The sequence below is a fragment of the Dromiciops gliroides genome, chromosome 1 (genome assembly GCF_019393635.1).
Source record: "Dromiciops gliroides isolate mDroGli1 chromosome 1, mDroGli1.pri, whole genome shotgun sequence".
Classification (NCBI taxonomy): Eukaryota; Metazoa; Chordata; class Mammalia; order Microbiotheria; family Microbiotheriidae; genus Dromiciops; species Dromiciops gliroides.
Genome location: NC_057861.1, coordinates 100,500,978 through 100,524,256, shown reverse-complemented (window position 1 = coordinate 100,524,256; position 23,279 = coordinate 100,500,978). Strand labels below are relative to the sequence as shown.

At 38.7% G+C, this 23,279-nt stretch overlaps 1 protein-coding gene across 2 annotated transcripts in view; it reads right to left on the bottom strand.

Moving 5' to 3' along the window:
- Positions 1-4,282: 4,282 nt before the first annotated feature.
- Positions 4,283-23,279, bottom strand: part of ADCY8 (adenylate cyclase 8) — a 373,977-nt gene continuing 354,980 nt past the window's right edge. For both annotated transcript variants that reach the window (XM_043978000.1, XM_043978001.1), the window contains 3 exons: positions 19,338-19,430; positions 12,838-12,952; positions 4,283-4,785 (listed from right to left, as the gene is read on the bottom strand). In XM_043978000.1, the coding sequence (XP_043833935.1) occupies positions 4,298-4,785; positions 12,838-12,952; positions 19,338-19,430 (696 nt within the window). In that variant the 3' untranslated portion in view covers positions 4,283-4,297. The remainder of the gene's footprint in view (positions 4,786-12,837; positions 12,953-19,337; positions 19,431-23,279) is intronic.

Here is a 23,279-nt window from a genome sequence, read left to right as displayed (position 1 = left end):
GTGACTTGTTGAGGAAGCTCATCAGAGATGAGCTTTTAACCTAGGTCTTTCTGATTCCAAGGCCACTATGCCACACTGTCTCTTTTTTTCTTCTGTATATTGAGCCAAAATATGCTTCTCTGTAATGTCAGGAGTTGGTTTAAATTCTGCCCCTTGGGACCAGTCAGAACATCTGGTTCCTTTTCCATGAGATAGCGTTTCAAATACTTGAAGACAGCTTTCAATGCAAAAATAGTGGTGGTCAAGCAATTATGCCCTCATGACCCCCTAGTTCACACCATACCAGCTAATGAGACAAACCTATTTGCTAAAAATCTTAGGCAAGCCAACACTTTGGTATCAACCAAGTCTCATTTGACCCGGGAATCAAATGAGTGGAGAGTTTGATATCCTGACTATTGTATTTAGGATAGCTAGAGAGTTCAATGGATAGGATATTTGATCTGGAGACAGGAGGACTTAAATTCAAATCCAACCTCAGACACTTGCTAGCTGTGTGAGCATGGACAAGTCACTTAACTTGTCTGTCCAGTTTTTTCATATATAAACTATAGAGATTATACTAGCACCTACCTCCCAGAGTTGTTATGAAGATAACATAAGACAAAATTGGTAAAGCGCTTCACAAACTTTAAAGTACTATATCAATGCTCCCTATGATATTAGCTATTATTGTAATTTTATTGACTTGGCCGACATCACATAGATAGTATGGAGCAAAGTCAGTATATGAATTTTGTTCCTTTAACTCAAAATCCAGAACTCTTGGCGTTGTATTAACCTGATTGAACTTTTTGGAATTTAGAGCTTTATATTTTTTCTCTAATTGGACAAGACTTTTGGAAAGCTGGAATCTTCAAGGTGATGGTAAGACCATTTTGAGATTAGGACTTCATATAGCTAAGCCAATATTTTCTCTGGATTGGTGGTCTGGAAATGATGCTTAATTCCTAAGTAGTATTGCTCTTAATGCTCCTTAAATAAATGAAATCAGCAGCCCAGAAAGTAAATAATGATTAGTGTGGGACTAGGAGACATACCTGTAGCTTCAGGTAGGCCTTTTTTTAGATTAGCAGATTAGACAGGCCATTTTATACTGGGAAACTTGGCAGGCTAATGAAATCCTCTGAAAGGGGCTGGTGGGATTAATGCAGAGGGGAGAAACTGGGTGAGTGACAATAAGAGTGAAAAGAAGAATCATAGCAAAATGACCAAAGACAAATATCTGGAGTGTTCTGTTCTGTTCGGTTCTGGAACCACATTTTTAAGAGATGCTTCTAAACCGCGAACTGTACCCAGGGAACAGAGGAATTTGGCAGGACTCAATATTATCCTTTATGGAGATCAGTTATGGAAAGTGGAGATAATTAGGTTGCTGAGGAAAAGATAATAGGTATGTAATAGGGATCTTCAAGAATTTGAAGGCTTGTTCTATGCAAAGGCGGTTACATTAGGGTTTTTTGATCCTAGAGTCTAGAACTAGGATCCATGGGTAAAAATAATAGGGAAAATAAGTTTTGCTCAATATACATTTTAAACATTTTCTAACAATTAAAACAGTTGAATAATGGAATGGAGTGCCTTGTTAAGTCGAAAATTCAGAGTATCCCATCACTGAAGGTGTCCAATCAAATGCTTGATGATACCTTGTCAGAGGTGTTATAATGGGAATTCCCAGTTCATTTCAAACACCCACCCTTGGGGTTGAGAAGGAAATAAGCATTTATTAAGTACCTATTATGTACCAGGCACTGTGCTAAGCACTTTACAAATGTTATATCATTGGAAATATGAATAGCATAAACATCTCTCTATTAATGGAGAGGCAAAAGAAAATATTCCACTATGATGAGATTGTAATCAAAGCATGCAATTTGGGGCAGCACTAGTATCCAGGTGTAGGAGGTGTTTATAATATTATATGCTTCTCTGTTTGGTTTATAGCTGAAATATTGTGTCTAATTCTGAGCACCATTTTTAGGAAGAATTTTGACAAACTAGAATATCTCTTGAAGCATGAGAGAAGGAAGGCAAAATATTATAAGAACGATAGTCATTCCCCTTCTTATTCCTCTATGGTGACACCTTGTCACCAGATAGTAAAATGATTTTATTGTGGGTTGAAAAGGGAGGGAACCTTTGGTGAACTTGAAATATTGGGATGAGGTGATAAGGGTGTGCGACCTTTTATTAAAGGAGTACTAAATCTGAAGTTAGAGGAGCTGCGTTTGAATTTTACCTGTCTTTTGATGAGTCACTTTACATCTCTGGGCCTCAGTTTCCTAATCTGTAAAATGAGTGGGTTGGATTTAGATGTTGTCTAAGGAATCTTTGATCTATCTTTTGCCAAAGCAGAATTTATTAGAAGTGAAGAACTTTTAATTGGAAGTAAAGTCTTCCTCTTACCTGGGCATAGGAGATAGAATTATAGGTTTAGAACTGTATCTTACCTTAGAGGTCATCTAATCCAACCTCCTTATTTTATAGATGAGGTTAATTGACTTGGCCAACATCACATGGATAGAATGGAGCAAAGTCAATATCTGAATTTAGGTCCTCTAACTCAAAATCCAGAACGCTTGGCATCACATTAACCTGATTGAACTTTTTGGGATATAGAGCTTTATATTCTTTCCTTAATTGGACAAAATTTTTGGAAGCTGGAATCTTTAAGGCCATCTCTTTGTAAAGTATTTTTTTAAACTAAAGCCTTTTTAGGTGGTAGCTATTGAAAAAAAAATTTTGGACTACTAGAACCTTCATTTCTGAAGTTTTCTCTTCCAAATAGTTCATTAGACCACTGAAATGGAACAATCTATAACCAATTCCTTTGTATTCTTAGTAGATGAATGGGTGATGTTGGGATTTTCATGCTAAAACTAAAATTCTTCATGCAAAGAAATTATTTTGTAGATTGTCATATTTGGTTTTGAGCTAAAAATTTCCCTAAGCAATCAATGCATGACTGAGTTTTGTGGGCATGAAAAAAAAATCTGTTATCATGTAGAAGGCTCTGTCTGATTTCTTGGTTGGGAAGTGAACCAGATTTGTTTCTAACTTTCAATACTAGACATGTGAATTTATGCAAGTTACTTCTCTCTGAATCTCATTTGTCCAACAGGGATAGTAATACCTTTTGACTATTTCACAGGGTTATTATGAGATTGAAGAGAGATGATTTTTGTGAACATGCACCCGAAACTGTCAAGTGTTATATGAATAAAAAGGCATTATTGTTGATGTCATTATTTTTGCCCAAATATAGATGGTATCTTTTAATAAAGCAATGATGGGTTTATAATCCTTGAGTTTACCTGTCACTTTTTAAAAGATCATGTATATCAAATGCATTTTGAAGAGGCTTTCACACATGACTGAGAATTTATCAAAGTAATGGCCTCTTTAAGGCCATCATTGAACCAATATTTATATAGAAGAAGAAATTATTTCCTTACATTTTTCACAAATTGCAGCGGGCTCCTGGCATCTTCTTCTATGTCTTTTCTTATAGCTTCTGCCTCTTAGATTTCTCCAGACCATATATATTTTCCTTATCAAAGGAGATAGTATATGTGAGAGAGCTTTGGGAACCATAAAGTGTCATATACATTTCAGGGATTTTTATTAATGCTTTGGATTTGGATATGCTATTCATTCCTACAGTCCAGGTATAATTACTTGGATCAAGAATTTATGCACAAATAATCCTTAGGTTTTATGCATAAAATGTTATCAATAATTATAGACTGCAAAGTGCAGTTGGCTGTGACCTCCCCCTGTCTCCTTTCATATCTGGTTTTCACTAAAGACTTGCCAATTGTGTTTTTATTGCAAAAGCCACAGGTCTACTGGGATGTGATCTGAGCCCAAACTAGTCCGATCCCTGTTGCAACTTCAATGTACTTTACATATTTCCAGATGTCATAAACAAAAATTAGAGACAAGGAAAAAAGTGAGAAAAATACTTTTGTTAGGGAATATGGTGCAATGGATAGAATGTTAGACTATAATCTTTGGGGCTTGACTACTCTGATTGTAGCTCTGCTACTCATTTGTGTGGGTAAGATGATTCATTCTGGCCTTAGTTTCCTCATCTGTAAAAAACAAGGATGTGAGAGTAGATGATCTCTGAGGTGCCTTTCACTCTATGATTCTAAGACTGGCCTCTTCCATCTGGTACCCACCAAAGATCAGTAAAAGCATCCTTATTCTAAAAAAAATTAAACCTTTTTATTAGTATATTTATTTTTTATATATAAAAGAAATACAAAAAAAAGGAACACAAAGAAAATGCTTATTATGGCAAGTCAGATTTGTCCACGCCTTCTGCTTGGGCGGCTTGTTCAGGTCCGCTGGCAGTCAACAAAGTCCGTCGGTTATAATGTCCTTTTATGATGCCAGGGTTGTTGTTCTCATTGAGTATTTGCTTCTGTCTTTGCCTGTTCAGTGACTGAACCAGTCCCAGGACAACAGCTGCTAAGGAGTACTGTCCAGGCAGTTTTCTTGGTGGTAAGATTAACGGGTTGGGTTGTACTCTTCCCAGAAGAAAATACGTTTTGATTTTTCCTTCCTGTTCACTGATGCCCTTGACATAAATCTCTCCCCTGTAGTCAAAAGCAAAACCTTGGTCCTTCAGGATGAGATACGTTTCCTCAGGCACTTGGATCCGGCCACTGACGCCTGTGCTGTCCATACGACTTGCCAAGTTGACGGTTTTGCCCCAGATATCATACTGTGGCTTCTTGGCGCCAATAACTCCCGCCACCACAGAACCGTGGCTGATACCTGTAAAGGAAGTGGAAGGGCAAAGAATGTAAAAGTGAAATCTCCCATCTCTGAACCTCCATGGTCTTTATTTGTTACAGTAAATAAAGAATAAGGATGATTAACCTATATGAAAAGGAAGGTGTCTGTCAGTGGCCCCAGTGAGTCTAAGTAACTTTCTGGGTTTTGGTTTTATCATCTGTAAAACTGGGATAAGACTTTGAGGATGCCAGCTGGTCACTCTAAAAAGTAAGAGAGTCTTCACCTCTGGGTTGGCGTAAACTCTAAAATGAAGAGGTTGGACTGGATGGCCTCTAAGGTCCCTTTCACCTCCAGATTTTTTGACCCTTCACTACATCTTATACCTTGGCTGTAGAGATCAATGTAGTGACAGGAGGGAGATCAAGAGATCCAGCCAGTTGAGTGGGGATTGTAAAGAATTAATTGTTATTTGAGGTTTTTATGACCCCATCTTTTGGCTAGAATTAAAAAAACACAAAGCCTGGCATGCACTGGCCTGGGGCTCTGCAAACCGCATGGTGCTCCACCCACTGGTTGTAGCTGTCGCCATGGCACCGGCACTTCACGTCATCACCACTTGCCGAAGCCTACATGAGCCTGGCAAAATTATAATGATTGGAAGCCTAGTGAGGGCAGTCATGTGACTGTCAGAGCAGCCAGCCAATTGGTTGGGGGCTGCTGGGGTTTGCTGGGAGGGGGGAAGAGAATTCGCCATTCTAGCTGGAAGCTGGAAGGTGACAGGAGCGGGGCTGTGTATTCTCAGCTGATTCCTGGGGGAGGGGGTGGTATTTTTTCAGGTTGTATAATTTCCCTTCCCCCATTTTATTTCCTTTCCCTTGATGCTACTGATCCTGTTTGTGTTTTTTTAAAAGTCCATTCTTGTTAAAATAAATCCTGTTCTGTTTTGAGGGAGGCTGCTGGTCTCCTTCCTTGCCCCAATATTGTGGCGAGCTGCTTAGCTAACACTCCCCAATTAAAGATTGGTCCCCACAGGATTATGGTAAAGGCATGTAACTCTGGAAGCACCAGATCTTATGGGTAGTTCTCTCTCTCTCTCCCATTGGAAAAATCTCATGTACTTGAGTTGCAAAATTTAGCGAGATACCTGATACCTTAGACCACAAGTTGTCAACCTAGAAGTTCGTGAACTTGGATGGGAAGAATTTTCATCTTTATACACCTCTAACTGATGTCTAGCATTTCTTTCCAATTCCACCCCCCCAAAAAATAATAAACACCCCAACCAGTATTCTGAGAAGGGATCTATAGGCTTCACCAGACTGACCCCAAAAGGTTAAGATCCCCCATCTTAGACACAGACTACAGCAGACAGGCAGGAGATGATGACTATGTTACAAGGTCAGCAACATCACTGTCTTTCAGAATCCTTTCCAAGTCTCTCAACATGCCTGTGTCAAGTGGCATGATGTTGGTAGTATGTCTTTAATGTTGATTGATACTGGTTTATACTCTTTTTGTTTGTGTGCATGTCTTATCTCCCATATTTTAAACTCCTTGGTGGGGCAGGGAGTAGGTGTTATTTATGTCTGTTCACCCAGAACCTTGCATAGAGTCTTGTACCAACTGGGTGCTTAATCCATTTGAGGATACAGTGAAATAATATTTGTAAAGTGCTCAGCACAGTGCCTAGCAAATATCAGGTACTTAATAAATGTTTATTCTCTCCTTTCCCTCCCTCCATTTTTATTGAATTCAATGGAAAGCCATGATCATTTCAAACACCTGCTTATAAATGGCATTAACATCCACTTATTGCTGGAAGGCAGTGAAGGAGTAGAACAAAGAACCCCAGATCAGGATTCAGAAAATTACAGTCCAAGCCTTCTTAAGTCATTTAACTAAGGCAAGTTGCTTAATTTCTCTGAGAGTCAGTAATTCCATCCATAAAATGTGGATGACATGCTCAACTGTGATAGACTTAACTCATTGATACAATGATCCAGGATAATTCCAAAGGACTCATGATGGAAAATGCTCTCTACATCTAGAATAAAATAACTCTGGAATCTGGGTGCAGATTGAACCATACTGTTACTACTTTTTTTTCTTTTTTGAGGTTTTCCCTTTCTGTTCTGATTCTTCATTCACAACATGACTAATGCAGAATATGTTAATGTAATTATCATACATAACTAATGTCAGACTACTTTCTGTCTTGGGGAGGGGGAGGGAAGGGGAGGAAGGGTGAAAATTTGGAACTAGATATCTTATAAAAACAAATGTTGATAACTATCCTCTACATGCAACTGAAAAATAATAAAAATACTTTCATGATAAACAAACAACCACCCCTCAAACTAAAAAAAAAAATGAGGATCACAGTGCCTGCCTTAACTAATTCTGGAGTGTTGATACCTGAGATGTTGGATGGAAAATGATTCAAAGTGTAAAAAAGTGTAATATAAATGTATGAAAGTAAAATATTAAATGACTTGTATATATCTGTGTATGTGGAATTATAGATCCATTACTTATTTTTTATTTAATAATGTTTATTGATGGACTGACTTATTTAATATAGTATTTTATTATTTTCTAGTTACATGTAGAGATAGTTTTCAACATTTGTTTCTATAAGATTTCTAGTTTCAAATCTTTCTCCCTCTTCCCTTCCTCCTCCCTCCCCAAGACATCCAGCAATCTGACATAGACTATGTATGTACAATCACATTAAACATATTTCTGCATTAGACTGATTTACTTATACATTGAAGAGGAGTATAAGGAATTGGAAGAACTGAATTTTCCAACTTCTGAGGAAATGTATGCCAATAATGTAACATTATAAGGGATAGTTGTGATCTGACAGATGCCTTTTCAGAGTTCTCCTTGCATTTTTGTTTTTATTTTTTTATTTCTGTTTTAATTTTGCTGTCAGTGAGTTTAGAAGGCAGGAGAGAAAGAGGAGTTGCTCCTGTGACTTCATTGATATAGTTGGCATTTAGAGAGTGCTTTAAGGTTTGAAAAGTACTTTACATGGTATTTTATTGACTATCTGACAGATGAAGCAAATGAGGCTTAGAGAGATGATTTTTTCCAGAGATACCTAGCTAGTGTCTGACATTGTATTAAAATTCATTTCACTCTGACTCCAAATGTAGCACTCTACTGCACTATCTAGTAATGCTGCTATTAGGCCTTTGTAGATTCTCAAACTCTGCCTAACAATGCAGACCTGCTCCTTCTCTGCAAATTATTGTTTTAGATATGCGTTTTAGGCACTGATAGGTTGTGACTTGCCCAGGGTCACAGAGCCAGTATGTGTCAGAATGAGAATCCATTATGCCATGCTGTTTCTTCTAGAGAGAAAGGAAACAAATTTAATTCAAGGTGGTGAGCCAGGGCCTCGACTGTCCTATTTTTAGGTCAAGAGCATCATGGGATCAACTTTCTCCCATCTCAACAGACTCAGGGGCTAATGGGCAATGCAACCACGGGAAATTAACTTGCACACTCTGGAGTTTAGGGTCCTCATCTGGAAAATAATGGGTTAGGGCTAAATGATCTCTCTGGGTGCTTTTAACTAACGTGCTATGAATCTAATGCTCTTCCAAACGGAACCATTGGGTTGATTTGTGATCTTGTCTTAAGAATGATGATCGGCTGGATGGAATCCAGAGGAAGGCTCCTGTAATGTTACTGGCAGTGGAGTTCATGGCAAAGACAGAACAATTGAAGGGACTCATACTTCCTCATTCTGGAACCATTTCCCCTGTCTGGATACGGTAAGAGTATGAATAAGCCTTACAAATGTCCTCTTCCAGGTATAAATCAGCATTGCTCTAGTCCTATGATTGAATTCATCTACCTCGGAGATGCTTGGAAGCTTTCTCTAACATCTGAAAGGAACAGAAGTAATAGGCCATCTTCTCCTTGCCAGATCATGGGCCCATGGGAAATTAACAGCTAGAGTAGATTGCCAATGTGATATCCAGAAAACTCCATCTAACAAGCAGACCCCTCTCACAATGGAATAGGCTGACTTGGAGACGAGGTTCAACAATACGGACCTGTCCATACTAAGAGTTTTCTTTGAGAAAGCTTGTTTTGAGAAAGGCTTGATTTTTTTTTTTAGAATAAGGATGCTTTTATTTATTTCAAATCTGGCCTCAGAATACTACTGCTGTGTGATCCTGGGCAAGTCATTTAACCTCTTTCAGCCTCAGTTTCTTCATCTGTAAAATGGAGATAATAATAGCAACTACCTCCCAGGACTGTTGTAAGGATAAAATGAGACAATATTTGGGAATTGCTTTGCAAACCTTAAAGTTCAATGTAAATGATATTTTAGATAATAATAATGACAATTATTATTATTATTATTACATACTTGTAATAACTTGTAGAATGGGGGACAGCTAGGTTGCGCAGTGGATAAAGCACTGGCCTTGGATTCAGGAGGACTTGAGTTCAAATCCGACCTCAGACACTTGACACTTACCAGCTGTGTGACCCTGGGCAAGTTACTTAACCCTCATTGCCCCCCACCCCCAAAATAAAAATAAATAAAAATAACTCGTGGAATGTAAACTCCTTGAGGGCAGAGAGCATTCCATTCTTGTGTTTCTATAACTCAAGTGCCTTGGAGAAGGAAATGGCAAACCACTCTAGTATCTTTGCCAAGAAAATTTCAAGTGGGGTCATAGTCAGACACAACTGAACAACAATACTTTAAGGCAGCTGGGTATTTCAGTAGATACAGTGCCAGGCCTGGAATCAGGAAGACCTGAGTTCAAATGTGGCCTCAGATACTTACTAGCTGTGTAACCCTGGGCAAGTCACTTTACTCTGTTTGCCTCAGTTTTCCCATCTGTAAAATGAGCCGGAGAAGAAAATAGCAAACTATTCATGTATCTTTTCCAAGAAAACTCCAAAAAATGGGATCATGAAAAGTCAGACATTATTGAAATGATCGAACAACAAAAATCTCAAGTGTCTAGCACAGTGCCTTGCTCTTGCTTTGACTGTCAAAGATGCTCACTGAATTGATTTGAATTGCTGAGTTTTTGCTTTCCCTACACATGCAAATGATTAGCTGGCAGCCAGTGACTCAGATTGGGCTCATCAACATGCACAGAGCTGGAGAAGTCACACGCAGTTTGAGAATTGTCAGTCACTGTGATTATTCTTAGCCACAGGGTCAAAAGCTGAACCTTCTCTTGGGTCTTCTTGATTGCACCTCCCCCAAGGTCATCCCCAGAGCTCACTCATTTTGGGGTAGACTGACACATATAGAGAAAGAGCAAGGAATAAAAGGCTATAGTCTGAAAACAGGGATGCTTGTGGGTCTGCCTGTGGAGGACTGTGACAGTGAAGAAGTAATAGCTTCATGGACCCTACTGGGAGTCACCATATGGGGCTTCCTCACATAATCGCAGCGTTTTAGAGCTAGAAGCCAGGCTATCCTTGGAGAGTGAGTGATGAAGCCTGGCAGAAACCCCACGTGGGTGAGAATCATTACCTAATGACAGGATTGTAGATTCAAAAGGGACCCTTAGTGATGACAAGAATAAGAGAAGTCTATTCTCAGACCTGAGGGAGACACCAGGGGTGATCTGACCCAATCCTTATTTCATGCTCAAACTGATGCTTCCACATTCCTGACAGATGGTCATCTAAGACTGAAGACTTCTAGTAATGGGGGACTCACCCCAATCAAATTCAAGCAAAGCAGTCTATTTAAGTAACCCTTTCTCATTATTACTGGCACCCAAAACTGAGGCCCAAGTCAACCAAGTGACTCTTCTTTGGTAATCAATCATAGATTGTTAGAATTAAATGGAACTTTAAAGAATTTCTGGTTCAATCTAATTAATTTTAAAAGCATTTATTGTTATTGTTCAGTTATGTCTGACTCTTTGTGACCCCTTTTGGGGTTTTCTTGTCAAGGATACTGGAATGGTTTGCAATTTCCTTTTCTAGCTCATTTTAAAGATGAGGAAATGAGGCAAACAAGGGGAAAGTGACTTGCTCAGGTTCACATAGCTAATAAGTGTCTGAGGACACATTTGAACACAGGAAGAGGAGTCTTTCAGACTCCATACCTAGTACTCTATCCACTGAGCCACCTACTCTTGTCAAATCTTAAAGCATTATATAAATGCTAACTAGCTATGGTAATGTATCTGGAAATAGTCTCTGTTTTTCAATACTTCTTCAGTCGTTTCGGTTGTGCTTGACTCTTCATGACCCTGTTTGGGATTTTCTTGGCAAAGACACTGGAATGGTTTGCCATGTCTTTTTCCAGCTCATTTTACAGATGAGAAAGTGAAGCAAACAGGGTTAAGTGACTTGACCAAGGTCATGTGGCTAGCATGTGTTTGAGGCTGGATTTGAACTCAAGAAGATGAATCCTCCAATGCTTGACCTGCTGTACCACCTAGCTGCCCAAGAATTTAGTAAGCACTTCCTACTAAGTCAGCTGTACTAGGAGCTCTTGAAATTACTTTGTATATGCCTATTTGTGTAAATAGCTAGGTGGTACAGTAGATAAAGCCCTGTACCTGGAGTCAGGAAAAGTTCAAATCTACTCTCACACACTAATTATAGCTGTGGTGAGCTGCACAAGTAACTTAACCTCAGTTTCCTCATCTGTAAAATAACCATAATAATAGCACCTACCTCCCAGGATTGTTACAAGGAGAAAATGAGATACTATTTGTAAAGTGTTTTGCAAATCTTAAAATGCTACATAAACGCTATTTTAAACAATAATGATGAGGATATAATAGCTTTTATTATTACAAACTTTTTATGTCCTTCCAAGAGAATGTAAACTCTGTAAATGATTACTCAATTTATGAAACTAGTGAACTCATCAGAGTAGGCATTGGGTAGGTGGTACAGGATAGAGGAGTACTGATAGATAAAAGGGAAGTTGGAAAGTGTCTCTGGGAAGAAGAGTGGCTGAAATTTTTGCTTACTTCACAATTTTACTTGGGCTTGATGCCAAGTACTTGATTTTCCACCCTCCTTTTATTGAGTACTTTGTCACTAGAAGCATTATAATTTAATTATAGACACATTTAAGTGACATCCTGTAATAGAGGCTTAGACTAGATAACCTCTAAAGCCTTTTCTTCTTTAGAATTCTGTAGTTTTTGAGTCCAGAAGAACTAACACCTTTTGGGATTTTGCTATGCAAAGCACGACATTCACCTATTTTGTTTGGCAGGGAGGACTCCCCAGTTAAAAGAGCATAGTGTAAGAGGCCTCTGGCATAATGGGTAAAGGAAGAGGACCTACTTTACTTTAAATAAATGTTTATTATATGTCTCCTATATACTTTGGTAAAAGAGTGCTGGACTTGGAGTCAGGAAGACCTGAGTTAAAATTCTACTTCTGTCTCTTGCTTAACTCTGTGGCCCTGGGCAAATCACTTAACCTCTCTCATCCTCAGTTTCTTCATCTGTAAGATGGGTATAAAAATACTGTAAAATGGGTCTGAAATACTCCCTGGGTTGTTGTGAGGACCAACTTAAAGAATATGGTTATATAAGTATGTGTATATAAATATACTTATATAATATCAATATATTATATAATATCAATATATAACATATACTTATATTAACATACTTATATGTAAATATAAGTATATTTATATAATATTTATGTGTCATATAAGTATGCTTGTATAAACATATATTTGCATATTTTGCATATTTAAATATCTTAAGCATTTTGCAAATCATAAAATTATATATGTATATGTCAGCTATTATTATTTTTGGTGGTGGTTACTATTATTAATACTATGTGCAAAGTACTTCTTGACCTTGTACAACAAGTCTCTTCACCCCTGAAAGCTTTGATTTCCTTATTCTGAGAAAGGGAATAAATAATACTTTCAGAACTCCTCCCCAGGTTGTTTTTGCAGATTGATTTCTCAATCAATAAGGTGTGTGCAAATAAATGTAAAGGGTTCCATGAATAAATTCAAGTTGTGATTAGCTATTAGTATTGATGGTGAGAAGCCCTGGGATTCCACACAGGCTCTCCTCATTGTGAGCAATCTCATCTTGTACTTACCAATGCGGAGCTCGAAATTGTTAAATGAATGCTTGTTGATCTCCTGTATGCTTTCATTCAGGGCAAGAGAGAAGTCAGCCAGTGCACATAAGTGTCCCCACTTATCTTCGCATTGCTAAACAACAGAGAAACAGAGCCCATTAAACATGGCCGGCCTCTGCCTGGAAAATGACCGCTTCTCAGCATGGTTGTTTGCTGTTACTCAGTTGGCGTCTGCTCTCATCGCATGACCTCCCACCCTGACCCACAACACTCTACTCAGAGTAGTGATGATGATTGTAACAATGACTAATGGCTCACAAAGCATTGACAAACAAGCTGTACTGAATAAGAAGGTAGATTGGTGAAGTAGAAGGAGCACAGGTTGGGGAGTTGAGAGCATTGAGTTATTGATTCAGCTCTGCTACTATCTGATTGTGCAACTCTTGGCAAGTAATTTCACCTCCCTGGGCCTCAGTTTCCACACATGTAAAATGAGAGGATTGGACTAAGATGATCCTTAAGGTCCCAATATTCTATGTTCAGAATGACATATGGTTTAGGTGTACTTCCTGAAGAGCTATGAGACAATAGAGGAGTCACTTTATTTCTGAGTGCCCCAGGAAACTTGTCAGTATATGTTATTGTGAAGTTTCTGATCTGCATTGGTAGAAGTAGTCTCTACAATGGGAATTTTCTCTGTAGATGAAATCATAAATCTGGGCCCCAAAAGGGTCATCAAAATAAGTCTATTATAAGTTTCAAAATAATTGTTAGTCTGCATTAGTGGAGGTGTTTCCTCATAGGGAGTTTTCCTATGCCAATGATATCAGAAATCCAGACCAAAATGTATATATACACACATATAAACATATATAATTGTTCAGTCATTTTTCAGTCATGTCCAACTCTTTGTGACCCCCATTTGGGGTTTTCTTGGCAAAGATACTGGAGTGGTTTGGTATTTCCTTCTCTATCTATCTATCTATCTATCTATCTATCTATCTAATGCCTATCTATCTATCTATCTACCTACCTACCTACCTACCTACCTACCTACCTATCTATCTATCTATCTATCAATCTACACACATATTGTGTTTTCTAAATTATTTGTTGCTAAGCTGTATTTTCAAAAATTATTTGCTACTATATACTAATGCGCTATTGCACCTGTTTTGGCAGTAAGTACTTATTATTAATTAATATTACATATTAGCAAAGTATTTACTGTGTCTCCCCAACTCCCCACTAGCCCCAGGCCTACAGGCATAAAATAATTACATACCCCCAAGAGACAGAATTCTGAGCCAAGAGGGCAAGTAGAGAAAGAGGGAGAGAACAAGCCTCTAGTGGTCAAGGCTTTTGTTTCTTTGTTTGTTTGTTTCGTGAGGTAATTGGAGTTAAGTGACTTGCCCAGCATCACACAGCTAGTAAGTGTTAAGTGTCTGAGGCCGAATTTGAACTCAGGTCCTCCTGAATCCAGGGCTGGTGCTCTATCCACTGCGTCACCTAGCTGCCCCCTTGGTCAAGGCTTTTTATTCTCTTTTGGTAGAGGCAGATGACCTTACATTGATCTAAGTTAATTGGTTATAGCATCATTTGGTGTCATTGATTGACATGACTTGAGGATGGTCTAGAGAGGGCAAATTTCTGTGTCTAGGTGTGCTTCTTACCCTAGCTAAACAAAAAAATCAATCTACATTCTCTTTGTTCACCTGGGCTCATCGCAGGAAAGGGCTGAACTAAATTTTCTGGGGTAAGGAGAAGAGAGCAACTAGACTTATGTCTGGATCTTTCCTAGAAATCCATTATTAATAATTATTTTCTCACTGTATACATATACATACTCACATATACATATATATATATATACACACATATAATACATTATACACAGAGAGAGATATATGTAGATATATATAGTCAAGATGGCAGAGTAGATGTAGAGTTGGCCTCAAGGTCAGGAAGACCTGGATTCAAGTCCAGTCTTTGATACCTACTACTTTTGTGATATTAGGGAACTCACTTAAACTCTCAGTGCTCAAGGAAATTCTTAACACTGGAATTTGTATAAAAGGTACTAACCTGCATTGGTGGAAGAGATTTACTCATCTTGGAATTCCCTATATCATGAATTCACAATTCTGTTCCCTGTTCTTAATCCTATCACTTTATTTTGTAGAAATGAAGCAGCAGGTTGGTGCAATGGATAGAATACTGTACCTAAAGTCAGGAAGACCTTAGTTCAAATCCAGTTTCAGATATTTACTAGCTGTGTGACCTTGGAGAAGTCACTTAACCTCTGTCTCAGTTTTCTTATCTGTAAAACGGTGATAATAATAGCATCTTCCTTCCAGTGTTGTTATGAGGATTAAATGAGATAATATTTGCAAAGTACTGCACAGAGATAGCTATTATCGCTATGTATGTAATACACATACATGTAATATACATATAATACATCTATACACATGGATACACTCATGCACATGCAAATAATATATATGCCCATGCTTACACACATGTGTGCATGTGTATATATTTATATATACATATATGTCATCAAGATGCGAATTATATGAATATTCATCCATTGTTCTTGGTGACACAGACAGAACACCAAAAATCCCATGGCCTGTAGGCTCATGATCAATGCTGCTTATTTGAATGAATTGAAGCAGAGGAAGGTCTAAAGCAAATTAAATAGATTCTCCTTGGAAGATTTGTGGAAAAAGAGGGACAAGAATCCTCCAAGTATGAAGTGATTTGGATGGAAGGCCATGCCTACACCAAAGTGACCAAAAATCCATCAAACTATTGAAGTGTCAAAGTATAGGAATCATTATTAGAGGGATATGAATCTGTATTTGAATAATTTTAATTCCTCATGTCCATATTTCTGTCTGGGAAGATGATGGGCAAAAGGAAAAATCATTGGGGAGCAAATTTCAATGTAACATGGACCTATTACTTTTATTTAAAAAAAATTTTTTTTTTAGTGAGGCAATTGGGGTTAAGTGAGTTGCCCAGGGTCACACAGCTCGTAAGTGTTATGTGTCTGAGGCTGGATTTGAACTCAGGTACTCCTGACTCCAGGGCTGGTGCTCTATCCACTGCGCCACCTAGCTGCCCCCATAGACCTATTACTTTTAAAGCCTGGGTTTTAGAGAGATTAAATGACCTTCAGAGTCAATAGAACAAGTTTCAGTCCCTCTTTCACAGAATAGACTTTGAGATACTTGAAACTATCTTCAGCCTGCCTTCCTATGTCCCCTCACCTATCTTTGCATCATCAAGCTAAACTTTCCTGGTTCTTGGTTAACTGACCCTTGCATGACATGTTCCCTAGTCCTCTTAAACAGTAGCTCATGTTTTCCAGCCCAAAGGTTGCTATGAGGACAGGATATCAGCAAGGAGACCTTCAAAGTAAAACATGAAAACTGTGAAAGGCAAGACAGGAATGGACAGAGTCAACATGTCACTGGTCCATCTGGCTTGACAACTTTTGATCACTGCCCAGGTGGGATTGGGAAGGAGACAGGAAAACAGAGAAATAAGGTGTGAAGAGAAATGAGAATAGGGTGTGAAGAGTGTAATGGGTGTGAAGAGTGAGAATGGACAGGGATGGTAGGAGAAGAAAGGAGAGCATCCAAAGGAGGAGGAAAGAAGTAAGAAGAAGAAAAACATTTCTGATTTGAAGGAGGCCTTTTCTTCTAATGTATTTATTGGCATTTTAAGAAGTATAACCTAATATCTCAAGATTGTCCTGGGAATGTCTTATCCTGATAATATATACTCAATTCAATTGAGTCGTAATTTTCTTTTACACATTTATCTGCAATAGTATTTTTTTTTTTTACCATTTTGGCAATCTTTTCTCTTCATAATGTTCTCTCATATTATCATATCATTATATATTACATATCATTATAACTAGTTCTTCCTGACTCTGTGTTCTGAGACAAGTCGCAAACTTCTTTAGCCTAAAGTTATTTTTTTCTTTCTCATCTGTCCAACGAGGATATTAAATGCTAGTTCCCTCTTTTCCCTAGCTAACTTTTATTAATTCTGTTGGTGTGTGTGTGTGTGTATATATACACACACACACACACACACACATACACGTGCATATGCATGCATGTATATATGTATTCACAGGTGTGTAAAAGATTATGTGCACACACACATATACATATACCTATATATATGTACCAACATATATATACACACACATATATTTATACCTACCTCTATCTTCCTATCTCTATCTCCCCTATTTTTCTTTTTTTGCAGGGCAATGGGGGTTAAGTGACTTGCCCAGGGTCATACAGCTAGTAAGTGTCAAGTGTCTGAGGCCGGATTTGAACTCAGGTTCTCCTGAATCCAGGGCCGGTGCTTTATCCACTGCACCACTTAGCTGCCCCTATATCTATCTCTACATCCAACCATTCATTCCTCTATCTGTCTGTCTGTCTATCTGTTTATCTATCTGTAGCTTTGCCTCCAGATGTATGCTCCTTGAAGGGATCTTTGTTTTTGTATCTCTAGCACACATCACAATGCTTTGGCAAATCACTGCTTGTTAAATGACTACTAATCTTTGTACTTCAGCATGTAGGTGGTGCAGTAGATAGAGGACTGGGCTTGTCGTCAGGATGACTTAAGTACAAATCCTTCCTCAGACACTTACTAGCTGTGTGATCTTGGGCAATTCACTTAACCCTGTTTGCCTCAGTTTCCTCATTTGTAAAATGAGCTGGAGAAGGAAATGGCGAATCACTCTAGTATCTTTGCCAAGAAAACCCCAAATGGGGTCCCAAAGAGTTAGACAAGACTAAAACGACTGAACAGTATTTGTCCTTCCTCTCAATAGCAAGGTTATCATGGAGATCAAGGGTAAGAAGTGTAAAAAATGTTTTGTACAGAATAAAGTGTTCTACTCTCTGCTTTTCAGGGCTTTATTGGGATTCTCCTTCTCTATCTCTCAGGAAGCTTGTGAAGAGCAACTACACTCTGACCTAAACCAATTTAAACTCATGTCAGTGGGTACTTAGAATCTTTGTTAGGTTAGTCAACCAGCGCTAGAGGAACCTCAGCACTCTCTATATAAGAAAGCAGCAGGGGGGTAATGGAAAGAACACTGCAGTTAGAGTTAGAAAGCCTGTGTTTAAATCTTGTCTCTGCTACTTATTATCTGTCTATACCAGGACAAGTTACTTCGCTTCTCTGGCCCTGGCTTCCTCAATGAGGGGGTTGGAATTATACAATTTTTAAGGTCCCTTCCAGATTTAAATCCTGTGATGCTAAATTTATAATGCTTTATTATTATTATTATTATTATTATTATTATTATTATTATTATTATTATTACCCAGCAAGGGACTCTCTGTCTCTTAACAATGAACCTATTCTTCAGCTTAGAGTATTAAAAGTACTGCTTGGGACACTGAGAGGTTTTCTTCCCTTCCCCCTAATCACATAGCTAGTATGTGGAATTTGAACACAGGTTTTCACTATTCTGAGAGATGTATATTTTTTAAAAGTCAGAACTTGTGATTTTACCAGTGTGTGGGCTCCCACTGTGGAAATCCATTCCATTGATGAAGATAGGTAATTTGCTTGTACTTTTATTAGTTTTAAAGAATTGGCCAAGGGTATTGAGATAAGTAATGTGGCCATGGTCACAAATTACTATTTGTTCCTATTATTATTATGTAGTAATTGGGACCAAAGTTCTTAATTATCTACATTTTTTTGTATGCACTTGAGGGAGAGAAAAAAAATAACCTTAAAGAAACATGATTGTTTAAGAGATCTGCTTACAAAAAAAAAACCTGGCTAAATAACTTTGAAGGGACACCTGGCTCATTACCCCCTGATTCTAATCCCTTCTTTCATGTCTCTAGTGGTGGGCACAGATAATGGATATTCAGAACGATGACTACAATGCCTTACAGAATTCTCTTTTTCTTTTTTTTGGTGGGGCAATGAGGGTTAAGGTCACACAGCTAGTAAGTGTCATGTGTCTAAGGCCGGATTTGAACTCAGGTACTCCTGAATCCAGGACCAGTGCTTTATCCACTGCACCACCTAGCTGCCCCCATCCTTACAGAATTCTGAATCAGTAAAGAAATTATAAGAAATATTCCCTGGATTTTAATTAATAATATATGAATGTACAGCACATATTTTTACAGAAGTTTTTTAATGAATGGATTCTGTTCAATGTTCAGTTAAAAACAAATTCAGATCTTTATGATTGTCCAAACCCTGCATGTTCCCCTCCCCCAAGCACTGACTCATTCGAAAAACATTTATGAATTGTCCACTGCATGGGGAACATAGTATGAGGTGTTGAGGCACATTGAAAGACATGACTCTGCCCCTGTTTTCATGGAATTTAAAGTTGAGTCAACTCTGGCTAATAATTGAGGCATTGTTGGACCTCACTTCTTAGGACTGGATGTTGGCTAGTATACTAAAATTTAATGTAAATAAGGAAGAGAATAGTCATTTACCTGTTTCTCAGGTGATAAGCCTGATACCGCCATGTAAGTGCTGCCAATTGTCTTAATTTTTTCAATATCTTGAAATCGATCTTCACCAAGTAACTAGAATTAATCAAAGACAATGATGTTAATTTCTGATTTTTGTGCTCCTGAGTAGGACTGTCTGCATTAGATAATTGAAGAGTGAATAAACAGGAATCATATCTGGACATCATAGAATCATCCATCTGAATACTGAGCATTTTTTATAGTTTCCCCTGTCAGGAGGAATTCTCTGCTGGCCACTAGGATGCGCTGCTGCTTAAGCTAGACTGGCAGGAAGGAGAGACAGGAGGCAGTATGTACTAGGTAAATCTAACCACCACCACCACCACCACATTGATCATTTCCCCTCAAACCCTGATGGAGACAGTTGAGGACCTTTAACCCAAGATCCTTGGAAAAAGCAGTGCTTCTAGCCCACTGCCCTCAGCCGTCATCCTGGGATGTGGTTTCTGTGGAGGTGCAGTCTGGAAACTGCTTCTGCAGATACTACTACAGATACAGCTAACAAAAGACTCAGAAAAGAAAGTTCTTGTCACCAAAGGCCTTGATGCTGTCAAATGGTTCAACATCAGAAAGGGATATAATCTTCTTAGCATAAATGACATTCATGAAGAAGCATTAACATCGACTTTTCTGCTGTACTGCAGAACATGAGATCCTTCTATCCAACTTGTAGTTCATGTCTAAAAGCACTGTGGATTGCAGTTTACAATTATTATCTCATTTGATTCTCACAGCAACTCTAGGAGCTTGGTGCTATTATTGCCCCCATTTTACAGATGAGGAAACTGAGGCAAACAGAAGTTAAGTGACTTGCCCAGGGTCACTAAGCTAGGAAGTTATTTGAGCCTGGATTTGAAGTCATCTTGCCACCAGGCCTAGAGCTCTACCCAGTGCACCACCTTGCTGCTTCCATATTCGTTTTCTCCTTTATTAGAATGTGAGCTTCTGGGGCAGCTAGATGGCACAGTGGATAGAACACTGGCCGTGGATTCAGGAGGACCTTAACAATTACTAGCTGTGTGACCCTAGGCAAGTCACTTAACCCCAACTGCTTCACCCCCCCCCCAAAAAAAAAGAATGTGAGCTTCTTAAGAACTGGGCCAGTTTTGCTTTCCTATTTGCATCCTCAACATAAAACACAGTGCTCTGCACATAGTAAGCATTCAATAAGTGCTTTATTCAATGTATCCAAAACTGAAATCATAATTTTCCTCTCAAAACATAGCCCTCTTCCAAATTTCCAGATTCCTCTTGGGGGCATCACTGGTTTCCCAATCACCCAGGCTGGAAAATGGAAGCAATTTAACTCTTCCCTCCCCCTCATCCTACATATCTAATAAGCAGGAAATTTCTGGAAAATTCTGACCCTCAAATATCCCCTGCATCTCTTCGTTCCTTATTGTTTCAGGCTTCCCTGAATCTTTCAAGTCCTTGTTATCTCTTACCTGGGCTATTTTATAATACCTTCTCAACCGGTTTTCCTCCAGCTCCCTTCGCAGTCCAGTCCATCTGCCATGAAGCTGGCAAGAAACTCTCTCTACTGCACAGAGCTGACTCACTTAACACCTTTAGTGTAGCCATACTGGAGGGCAGCAGTGGCAAGTCCCTGAACGAGATGCTCCATCCCCTGTCTCATCATCTGGGCTCTCATGGGGAGCCAACACCCCTCAGCTCTGTCTCCTGGTTTTCTCAGCTTCATCTCAAGCCCTGTTTTCTGCCCTTCACAGGCTTCCTGCTAGTGCCTCCCTCTGAGATTCCCTCTCATTTACACTGCATATATTTCGTATATTTAGATGTTGCCTCTCCCATTAGAATGTATCTTCACTGAGGTAGCGACTCATGTGTGTATATGTTGTTGTTTGTCCTTCATTCTGAAAAAGACAGGCCACATCATGGGGTGATGTCTTGACTTGTGCGTGAATTGGATTTAAGTGAGGAAAAGCTGCACAAAGTCATCAGCTTCACTCTTTCCTCCAGAATCATCAAAGTCCAGCAACAAGACTAAAGTCAGGATAGAGTGGATGACCTTGGTGTCTTTAAAGTCTGACCAAGCTCTAAGAGCTTCCCAGAGCCTTTGTGGTCACTGGAACAAATTGTTCTCATTTACCCATTCTGCCATGGGAAGTCTTTACATGCTTGGGGTAGACATTTCTCTAAGTCACCAATGGGTTTGAGGCCTGTAAGTTACCCTCAACTTGCTTTAGCCTGTCTTCTGTGATGGTTTTAGCAGGGTGTGGCCAATGTCCATGTTACAACTTCTTGGAGCTACTGGTGAAAGCTGGGCGAAGGTGGATGCACACCAAAGATAGATGAACAGCCCTAAAAAGGGCTTAGCAAGCCCTAGATATCTAGAGCTACACCTATATTTACATATCTATATCTCTCTAGACACACAATACATATATATATATATATACACATATTTATACATGCACATATACATATTTGTACATACACATATACCTATGTGCACATACACACGAGGGAGCTAAGTGGCACAGTAGGTAAAGTACAGGGTCTAGAGTCAGGAAGAACTGAATTAAAATCTGGCCTCAGGCATTTATCCTGTCTGACCCTGGGGAAGTAATTTGAACTCTGCCTCAGTTTCCTCATCTGTAAATTAGGGATAATAATGGCACCTATCTCTTAGGGTTATTGTAAGAATAAAATGAGAATATTTTAAAAATGCTTATTATAATGCCGGGCACATTGCAGATACTATAAAAATGTTGTTGTTATTATTATTATTATTATTATTAGGCAGCTAGATGGCACAGTGGATAGAGTGCCAGGCCTGAAGTCAGGAAGCCCCATGTTTCTGAGTTCAAATCTGATCTCAGATTATACTACCTGCGTAATCCAGTGAAAGTCATTTAACCCCGTTTGCCTTAGTTTCCTCATCTGTAAAATGAGCTGGAGAAGGAAATGGTAAACCACTCCAGTATCTTTGTCAAGAAAACTCCAAAATGAGGTGATGAGGAATTGGACACTACTGAACAACAACAAATTATTATCATTCTTTACATGTGTATGTGTTTATACAAATATATGTACATGCAGATACATATATGTATACATTTGTTTTGATATATATTTATAAAAACTTGGCATCCAAGGTCCTCCACATTTGGCCCTTATTTCACAATCCTTGTCAAACACTCTAAATTCTAGCAAAAATGGATAACTGGATTTTCTCTGATCTCATCATGTCTTGTCCCAAATTTACACCTCCATGCCCTTGAATGCCCAGAAAACACTCCATCCCCAGCTCTGCCTATTAAAAACATTCTCTCCTTTCAAGATCTAGCTTTAAGGCTGCTTCCTCTAAAGCATATCCTTTTCTGAAGCCCCAGAGGATATGTGATCTCTCCCTCCTCAGATGTGCCAAGAATACACAAGTATGTGATAAGTTTTATAAAATAAGGTTGGGTAGGCAGGGTGAAGGCCAAGTGTGGAATGCCTTGAATACCAAGTTGTCTGGAGCTCTTCTTTACATAACACATTTTACTCGATATTTTATGTGTTTCTTAATCCCACCCTCACCCACATAGACTGTAAGTTTCTTGAGGGCAGAGACTATTTTATATCATTTTGTTTTTAAATAGAAGCTTCTGTTTTCTTCATTAAGGAGAATGAACTTTGGGCTTTAGAACAGACAGAGCAAAAATAAGAAGGGGAGATAAGACTGAACCTGACTGCTCTGATGAGTCTGAGTCACCAGGCCAAGCTAAGCATAATTCTGAGGTACTGAAATAACTGGCAGATATGCTTGTCCAGCCATTGGTAGTGACCTCTGAATCACTGTAGAGAAAAGGCACCAAAGGACTGGAGAATGCCAGGTAATAGTAATAGTAAGGACAACAACAATTAGTATTTCTATAGAGCTTTAGAGTTAGCAAGTGC